Genomic DNA, 10,288 nt, shown 5'->3' on the forward strand with positions numbered 1-10,288 from the left:
GATAAAACTTGAGAATTATTTTGTATCACCCCCCATGGCAAAAAACACATTTGGTCTGTTCCCGTACTGCAAAAATCTACTAGTTTTTACTATGATAACGAATTTTCCTTTATGATATCGAAGAAAATAGTAAAATCGAGTAGATTCTTGCAGTACGGGAACAGACCAATTGTATGAACGTCGACGTAATCAGCACATTGACAATGAAAATAATAGATAAGGAAATGCTGATGATCGTTTTGTTTCTTTCTTCATTTTTATTAAATTGCAATTAGATTTGCGAAATCCACTCGATATCAAGTGTCAATTCCATAGCGTATACGACACGATAAAACGACATGTACATGAGAAGTTTTTCAATCCATATTTTCATAATGTTTATGATATAATTATACAGGGTAACCATGGTACAGTAATACAAGATATGAACTAATGATGTGAATAACAAAATATCAACTCTGTAGGTAATGGCTTCTTCTGTCAAATAGAAAATAAATGTACGCAAAAGGTTATATAACTAAAGCCCTAAAAAAGGAATGCAACGCAACGATTTCGCCTAGGGATTACCGTGAAATCCCCATATAAAAAACCTAGATTAGACTATGCCTTCTAAATTGAGTTGATTTTTAAATCGAAGTATAAAGTTGATTTATAAGCTGTTATTTGTTTACGTATACATACACATTTCACTGGTTTCATATCGAGATTGAATTCAATCTTGTATGGTAATTCGAAGTAAATTCAACTCGATTTAGCAATTAAATCAGAATAACGCCCATTATCACGATAAACGCAACAGTCTAAACGCGCCAAAAATAATTTCTCCTAAAAGTATGCTTCAAAATACAATAAATTGGTAAATAGTTGTCAGACAAAAATATGACAGTTGCTGATATGTTTTTTTATTTATAATTTATGTTACTATATTTAAAAACAACAAATATATTTTTGTAGATTTTTCACCGAATGGACAGCAATTCCTATAAATTTAATTTCAATTAAGCAAGAAACTATTAAGAAACATGTCACTGGCTTTCCAAAATGCCGAGTCTGTTAAACAGGCTCTTTTCGAGGAGTTACAAAGTTTGCTCAGTTCCGATTCGGCGGTACGACAATCGGCAGAACAGCGTATGAAACAATTAGAATTTACAGAAGGTAAGGTGTCACATAATTTAAAAATATTTGTTTATTTGTTAGACTCATGTTTGGTGGCGTATGTGTTTTTTAGGTTATGGCGTGTATTTGTCTGAATTGATAATGAACCAATCATTTGATTTGGCCCTTAGGCAGCTGGCTTGCATTATGCTAACACGTTATGTGGAAAATCGTTGGGGTGAATGCGATGAAGAAGGCAACCCCAATGTAGATGGCGGTCTGGCAACGGATCAAGCCAAGCGAACAATACGCAACATATTGCCAAATGGCTTGTATGATCCCAATTCAAAGATACGTTCATCGGTGGCCCATGCAATTTCGGCAATTGCTGCCACCGATTGGCCTGGTGTCTGGACTGAATTGTTTGATATTATTGTTAAATGTTTGGGTGGCAATGAGAATTCCATACATGGTGCCATGCAAATTTTACAAGATTTCTCATACGATGAGAAACAGATAAAGGAATTGGGACCAGTTATCATATCGGAGGTTTATCGTATTTTCGAGTCGGAGCAGAATTATTCCATCAAAACAAGAACATCAGCCATACGCATACTGAAGCCATTGTTTGCTTCGATAAGTATTAATATTATGGATAAACAGGAACAGGCCAATATGGCAAATTCCATTTTGACCAATTTCATGGAAAAACTTATGCATTATTTGTCAATGGATTGCGGGGCCTCATCGAATTTTATGTTGAGAACGGAAATTGTTAAAAGTAAGTGACCAACCTCAATTATCCTCAATTTTTTTTATTTTACTAATTGTAACTTCTTCCAGTTCTCACCCACTTGGTAACTGAAATGCCCAAATACATTCAACCACACATATGATGAATTGAATAATTTCTCTGCCATGATCATACAAATTATTGAATTTGTTCAATGTGTAATTGGTGCTGGCAAATTCCGTTCAACCATTAAAAATGTTCTCACCGATTTGATTTATATTATGATTGTGTATATACAAGTTCCCGTTGAACAAATCGAAGATTGGAATGAGGATCCTGAACGATTTGTTGAAGACGAAGATGATGCGGGGGTGGAGTTGACCATTCGTGTCTCTGGCCAAGATGTGTTGGTGGTAAGTTAGAGGAGGACAGACATATCATTTGTTTTCACATTCAATTACAAAATATTTGTTTATTGCAGGCCTTGAATGAAGAGCTGGGTCCCAAGGTTTTAACAGCCTTGCAAGAAGCCCTCGGTCGTCACATGAATGTTGCCGAAGCTGAAAAATCTGCCGGCAATCCAAATTGGTGGAAAATTCAAGAAGCTTGTATGGTTGCAGTTCACGTTTTCCGTGATTTGATTTTAGAATCGGAAGATAAATTTGAATTGTTAAATTATTTGACTTTGGTACGCAATTGGTTGAATCATCAAGAGTGTCCACATTTGGTGGGACGTGCCTTGTGGACATTGAGCACATATTCCAAATCGAAATTGTATAATGCCCAAATGTTGGAGGAGATTTTGAATGTCACCTTGCAAAGTTTGCAGGACGATAAGGCTATAGTTTTGAAAATAAGCGCTGTAAGGTAAGTTCAAATCGTATTTTGTGGATAGAGTTTGGTAATTAACATTTCTATTGAAAATAACGGGTCATATCAGTACAGAAGAACTTTTTCTGTAATCCTTGAAAATTGTCGGAAAATCCTTCGAAACAAATATTCCTTAAGAATATGCGATTATTCCTCTGAAAGACCTTTAAAAAATATTCTTTAAAAATTCAAGATTAATTAACGATTATTTTCCTAGGAAGTTGTTTAGAAAGAATTTCTTGAAACGAATTTAATAGTTTGTATTCAAAATGCACATTTTCATATTTCCACTGATTTCATGTACATACGTCTTTCTTTATTCCAGAGCTATTCATGGATTCGTGCAGGCTCACGAAAAATCGGATGGTGAAAAACGTGCTTTGATACAAGCTAAATTACCAGGCTTTGTTGAGGGTATTATGAGCCTAATACCCGGCTGCAAGAGTTCCGTTTTGGCAATGCTTTTGGAAGCCTTGACGACAATTATAACGGTAAGTTTCATAAATTTCAAAATCTCTTTAGTTTTCGTAATAACTCAAACCCCATTTCTTCAATTTCTTCTTACACAGTTCGATCCAGCATTTGCTGCTCAAGCTCAAACGAAAATTATTCCCCTAACAATTGCAGTATTTTTGAAGTATCCCGAAGATCCATTCATTTTGGAAACCGTACAAGATGTAATTAAGGTCCTTTGCCAAAATCCTCATTGCCTTCAACCATTGCAGGAGAAATTCATTCCAACCATTGTTAGCATTCTATCGCTACAGGGTGATCAGGCAAATGCCGCAAAACAAGATATAGCTTTGGATGTCTTAACCACCATTGTACGGTATTCACAAGCGCCGTTGCCAGCTGCTTTGGTGGAAAATGCCTTCCCTGCCATGATACACTGTGTACGTCGCTCCGATGATCAAGCCGTTATGGTGGCTGGCGGTGAATGTCTGAGAGCTTTCATATTTGTCTCTCCCGAACAAATTTGCACCTACAACAATGGCGAAGGCCTAAATTACACCATGGAATTGACCACAATGCTCTTGAATCCAATGAACAATGAAATGACTGCTGGGCAAATCGGTCGTTTGGTCATTACCATAATCACCAAAATGGGTAATATGTTGGGTGAAAATGTTGATCTGCTCCTGAAGGCAGTCATCAGTAAAATGCAGTTGGTGGAATGCCTCAAAGTTATTATGAGTTTAGTGGTGGTCTTTGCCCATTTGTTTCTTACACAAATGGATGCTGTATTGAATTTCTTGTCCACAGTGCCAGGACCAACTGGAGAACCAGCAATGCATTTTGTGTTCAGTAATTGGTTGCCCAAACAGACCTCCTTCTTTGGCACATATGAACGCAAAGTAACCACCATGGCTTTGTGCAAACTTTTCGAGTACGGTGTTACCACACAAGACCCACGTTTAACATCGGTGAACGTTAAAGATATGGTCATCAATGAGGCTGCCAACAATACACCTCGCATTAAAACACGTTCCCAATCGAATGCCAACCATCAATGGGTAACCATACCGGCCTTGGTGAAAATGTATAAATTACTTATCAATGAGCTGTGCCATCTTAAAGAAGCTAATTTAGATGATTATGAGACTGATTCGGAAGAAGATGATGATCCATCCTCAGGGGGTGGTCTCACCGACAAGCCATCTGGCAGCTCACCACCCAAGGCTCGCTTCATTTCCGATCTTTATTTCAACGATGATGATGACGATAACACCGATGACGATCAACTAACCCAGGAGCTGCTCAAGGATCCATTATTCCAAGCCAACATGGAAGAAAATCTTACCAAATTTTTACAAAACTTTTCAAGTAGTGAACATTTCCCCATGTTTGCCAGCCATTTGTCGGAGGCTGAAAAGGCTGTATTGAAATCTATACAAGTTGAAGTTCCTTAAATTGTTTGTCTGCCGTCGTCGAAGTTGGCTGGTTAATGTGGCGATATTATTATTATATTCACATTCACATTTTTTCTGTTATTAAAAAAAAATAGTTATTCTTTTTGCACTCATATTTAATAATTTGTTTTTTATTTTATTCTCTCCCATTCTACATTTATCCATGTTAAGAATAAACATTTTTTATACCACAAAAAAATAAATATTAAAATTTTTTGTATGCTTTACGATATAGGATCAATGATAGAGTGACCGACCGTACTGCTGGTGGTATCAAACCTTGCAAATGTTTAATGACCTCATTGGATTTATCGCCCAAAGGTTTGCCATGCCAGTTATCCCAATCCTCAATGTTGGGGAAGAATTTACCTTTGAAGGTTTTGGCAATAATAGCAATGGGTTGATTTTTGGTATTGGCAGCTCATGGAAGGCCTTGCACAATTACTTATCATCATGTCCGCCGACAACCAGGTCGTTGAAACCGAAAGCTTCCAAACGCTTGCGGTAAACATCCATTTGATGTTGCAAGGAGGTGGCTTCAGATTGGCCCAAACGATTTACATCGAAGATGAACCGTTGTGTATATAATTAGGCATTGCGCCGTTCCAAAGAATAATGTAAGTCCATGTTTTGGCCCACATAACAAACCCAAATTTCGATATTTTTGAACTTCTAGCAGTTTTTTTGTATTCTCAAAGGATAAGCAATTTCCCGGCCCAAATTTGTCAATATAACCCCCATAGAAATAGGTCCATGAAGGTCGGTCATGATATAATTTTCAGATCCCGTACTTATGTTTCTCATAAGTTCGGAATGTACTTATGCGTCCATATAAAAACAACATCTTAGATTTTTGTGTGTATTTCAAATATATTTTTGAAAGATTCTGAAAATCGGATATTTGTACATTTGATACAAAATGATGTATTATTTTATAAACATAGGTATATAAAAATAGTTATGAAAGAAATGCAATATTGAATGCCATATAAATGCATTACCGGAAGGAGATACAAAATGTTAGGAATGAAATAAATGTTTTTGTTTTTTTAGTATTTTGTTTGTGCTAACAACCATAATATATTATAACCCCCCACAAACTATATATATGGATATGTAGGGGGAAGGTATAATAAAAATAACGTAAATATAAACACTTAGTGTAAGGTAAGATATTAACAAGCCCTGCGCTAGTTGGGGGCTTTAGATTCATTTGCGCACAATTTACAATTTCAAAACAGCATTGGCAGCATCAACAACATGGCGAGCCGAGATGCCAAAGACATCCAAAAGTACGGTGGGTGGGCCGGAACGTGGTACACCGGGTACATACAAATGTTTGACAACGAAATCACGTTTGTCGGCCAAGGCTGAGAGGACAGCTTCACCCAAACCACCTTGTCTGTAGGAAAAAAGAGAATAACAAACATAAATATATTTCAAAAATAAATGAAATGCCTTTCGATATACTCACTGGTAGTGATCTTCTACAACAACAATGCGACCACCACAGGCACGTCCATGTTCTACAATTAAATCAACATCCAATGGCTTAACAGTGAAGGGATCAACAACACGGGCATGTACACCGGCCTTCTCCAATTCAGCGGCAGCCTTCAAGCACTCATGCAAAGTGACACCAGCACCAATGAGCAAAACTTGATCGTTGGCCGATTGTTTAACCACCTTACCCTTGCCAATGGCGAAGGGTTCATTGTTCTCGTACAAAACAGCGGTGTTGGGACGCGAAGTACGAATGAAGCAAATGCCCTTGGTGACAGCAGCCAATTCTACGGCACGTTCGCAACTGACAGCATCCGAAGGATAGAAGACAGTACTGCCGGGAATGACACGGAACATGGCAATATCTTCCAAACCCATTTGAGAGGGACCATCTTCACCAATGCTGACACCGCAATGGGAGCCGGCAAAGTTGGCATTAGTTTGGGAAATGGCACCCATACGAATTTGATCAAAAGCACGGGTGAAGAAGGTGGCAAAGGTGGAGGCAAAAGCAATGGTACGATCACGGCAAGCAGCACCAATGGTAACACCAACCAAATTCTGTTCGGCAATGAAACATTCGATGTAACGTTCGGGGAAGGCCTTCTTCAATTTATCGGAGAAAGTCGAGTTCTTGGTATCACCATCCAAGGCAATGACACGGTCGTTGTTTTCGGCCAATTTGGCCAAAGCGGTACCGTAAGCCAAACGGGTGGCAACTTGTTCTCCCAGCTTGTAGTTGGGTGGTGACGACAATTGCACCTTGGTAATATCAACTGGGGGTGCTGGCTTGCACTTGGTGGGTGTTTGGGGAGCCAATGCTGGTGGTCTGGCTGAAGAGTCAACCATCAAACCTTGCAAATGTTTAATGACCTCATTGGCCTTATCGCCCAAGGGCTTGCCATGCCAGTTATCCAAATCTTCAATGTTGGGGAAGAATTTACCTTTGAAGGTTTTGGCAATAATGGCAGTGGGTTGATTTTTGGTATTGGCAGCTTCGTGGAAGGCCTTGCACAATTCCTCAACATCGTGGCCGTCGACAACGAGGGCGTTGAAGCCGAAAGCTTCCAAACGTTTGCGGTAAACATCCATTTGATGTTGCAAAGAGGTGGCTTCAGATTGGCCCAAACGATTTACATCGAAGATGACACACAAATTGTCCAATTTGTAGTGGCCAGCAAAGTGTAGAGATTCCCAAATGGAACCTTCAGCGGATTCGCCATCACCAACAACGACATAGGTTCTGTAAAACAAAGATTTTTTTCATTGGAAAACAATTGCAGGCGCCATAACTCCTTACCTATAGTCAGCCTTGTCGAAATTCTTGCCAACATAGGCCATACCGGCAGCAACAGCAACACCCTGACCCAATGAACCGGTACCAACATCGATGAAATTCAAACGGGGTGTGGGATGACCCTCCAAATCGCTGTCGATTTTACGCAAATTTTGCAATTCCTCAACTGGGAAAAGACCAGCCTCAGCCCAGGCAGCATACAGAATTGGTGCAGCATGACCCTTCGACAAAACCAAACGATCACTGGAGGGATCGCGGGGGAATTTCAAATTTAAACGCATGGTATTGAAAAACAATACCGACAAAATTTCGGCAATTGAGGCGCATGATGTGGGATGGCTGTAAGGAGGAGGAGGAAAAAAGGAAATAGAAGGTTAGATAAAAAAACACATGTGCAATTTTTCATCATCATAAAAAAACCTGTGACCTATTTTTTGGCTACTACCGTAGGCAACAAAATATGTTCTATGTTTTTTATCAAGATCAATCTGGTTTATGCCATAATGTAAATCGAACTTTGTTATCAGTGACAAAAACAGTCCACATGTTAAGTATGAGTGAGTGGGCCCGCCCGTCTAGACTAATAAAAAATCCGCACACACACACACACACACACGCAACAAACAAGAGATATGCAAACCATGTGGACTACCAAAAACGAAATACATTAACAATTTGGTGGGGGCTCGTCTTTTTTTAATTTTGTTGCCAGCAGATTTGCTTCTTTTTATTTCTATTCACAAAAATCACGTTTTTCAAAATTCGTTAATGTAGACAAACATGTCTGGCTTTTGCCGGTGTGTATGAACATATGTGCAAATGTGTATATATTTTGCCATTAAAAAAAAACAACAACAATTTCGGCATATGTAGATTGTGCCGGTCTTTTATGCTTCGTGTGTGTGTAATACACATGGAAACAAATCTAGTGGAGATTGTTTTTTTCTTTTTTTTTGCAAATGTCTGTTCCTAATAGTCCAATAGGCTTAGAAATTTGTATGCTTAAGTTATAATATATACATATATATTTTAATTTATTCAATTAACATATTAAATAAGTTATACATATAACAAAAAATGAAGATATCTTCATAATATCTCTGAATTTATGTTCAAGGTAAAAACAGATAAAGTTTGACATAACAAGTCTTGATTTATATGAGGAGGTTTGCTCTAGAAAACCAAATGGAGTTTATTGAGTATATAGCTTTCACAACTGTCTGTTATATATTAAAAAGTCAAGCTTCTATAGATTTCGAAATAAACAACAGATATGTTCTGAAACAAAGATTCACAATTTGATTGGCCTCGATCTTCTCAACAACAGAATGATCACCTTAGCCACGTCTATTTTAAACTATAAAATCAACATCAAAGTTTCAGAAATTTTTACTAATGTGTAATAAATTTAGTACCATTTGAATTGTGTGTGAACCGATAGAAGTGGAATTGAAACTTGGATTTAGTATCACCGTGGCGGCGTAGGATTGGCGTATGTAGGAAATTTGGTGCAATTTGAATTTTTGGTGAACCGATAGAGTTGGAATCCTTAAAGTTGGATTAAGGATCGCTGTGGCCGTGTAGGTTCGGGTTAAGTAGGAAGTTTTGAAAATTCGTACTACTGTGTACTAAATTTCGTACAATTTAAATTGTGTGTAAACCAATAGAGTTGGAATCCTGACATTTGAATTTGGAATCATTGTGGGGGTGTAGGATCGGGGTATATTGGAAGTGTTGGGTACTTTTGGAAATAATGTGTGCTAAATGGAATTGAATTTGGTAAAATTTGGATTTGGGTGAACCTTTAGAGCTCGAATCATAATATTTGGTACTAAATGGTACTCAAATTTAATTGATTTTTTTTCTGACATATGCAGGTTTTTAAATATTTCCCACATTCGCTAACGAAGTAATTCTCTAATAAATCTTTTTAAAATATATAGCTAAATCTAAAATCCTCGCTTTCTTAGTAATTGAAAAAATATTTTTTGTGCTAACATCCATTTAAAAAAATTAGTATCCGACACAAATTTTGGTTGTTAAAAATATTTTTTACATTCCGCTCTTCTAAAGACTAACATATTCCGCCTTATTCTGGACATTACCGCCTTGGCCAAATTGGCCGGAAACAACGACCGTGTAACATTCAAAGGTAAATTCTTCCCCAATATTGAGGATATGGATAACTGGCATTATCATTAAACATGCAAGGTTTAAACATCAGACCACCAGCATTGGCTCCTCAAACACCCACCAAGTGCAAACAAGCTCCCCCAGTTGATATTGCCAAGGTTCAGTCACCATCCAAATACAAGCAGGGAAACCGCCTTGGCCGGAAACAACGACCAAGGCAATTGCACCTTGGATGGTGATAGGAAGAACTCAACATTCTCCCATAAATTGATCAAGGCCTCCGCGAATACTGAATACTTTATTGCAGAACAGAATTTGGTTGGTGTTACCATTTGTGCTGCTTGCCATGATCGTACCATTGCCTTTGCCTCGACCTTTGCCACTTTCTTCACCCGTGCTTTCGATCAAATTTGTATGGGTGCCATTTCCCAAACTAATGCCAACTTTGCCGGCTCCCATTGCGGTGTCCGCATTGTCCCCTCTCAAGGGGATACAGAAGATGTAGCCATGGTCCGTACTCTACTTTAAGCTTTATGTCACTTTTGAAGCTGTTACAAATACATTCCAGCAAATTCCTATGGTCAACAAGGACATTGTATTCACTGTGTTATTAAACAATTTTTTAATGATCTGATAGATTTCTTTATCGGCAATCATTTACGGAACTTCAATCTAAAATATTTGTTTCAGGAATCCCATGGATTTTCTGGTGGATCAATAAAGAACTTCGGTCCTACAATTTCTTAT

At 38.0% G+C, this 10,288-nt stretch overlaps 2 protein-coding genes across 2 annotated transcripts; one reads left to right on the plus strand and one right to left on the minus strand.

The window, feature by feature from the left end:
- The first annotated feature begins 1,021 nt into the window (after window positions 1-1,021).
- On the plus strand, window positions 1,022-4,614 carry LOC133332067 (importin-9-like). Its single transcript, XM_061540448.1, is given in 7 exon segments — window positions 1,022-1,155; window positions 1,229-1,876; window positions 1,939-1,981; window positions 1,983-2,241; window positions 2,310-2,695; window positions 3,024-3,189; window positions 3,268-4,614. Coding segments are annotated over 7 exon segments (2,976 nt in total). The 5' UTR covers window position 1,022; the 3' UTR covers window positions 4,609-4,614.
- Window positions 4,615-5,831: 1,217 nt separating this feature from the next.
- LOC133332077 (transketolase-like protein 2) lies at window positions 5,832-7,761 on the minus strand (the record flags this gene model as incomplete). Its single annotated transcript, XM_061540459.1, has 3 exons — window positions 5,832-6,010; window positions 6,083-7,354; window positions 7,412-7,761. Coding segments are annotated over 3 exons (1,800 nt in total), but the record flags the coding sequence as incomplete, so codon positions are not given.
- Window positions 7,762-10,288: the final 2,527 nt, after the last annotated feature.

This window comes from Musca vetustissima, unplaced genomic scaffold, assembly GCF_032173495.1.
Source record: "Musca vetustissima isolate MV318-11 ecotype Yass unplaced genomic scaffold, APGP_CSIRO_Mvet_v1 utg1998, whole genome shotgun sequence".
Lineage (NCBI taxonomy): Eukaryota > Metazoa > Arthropoda > Insecta > Diptera > Muscidae > Musca > Musca vetustissima.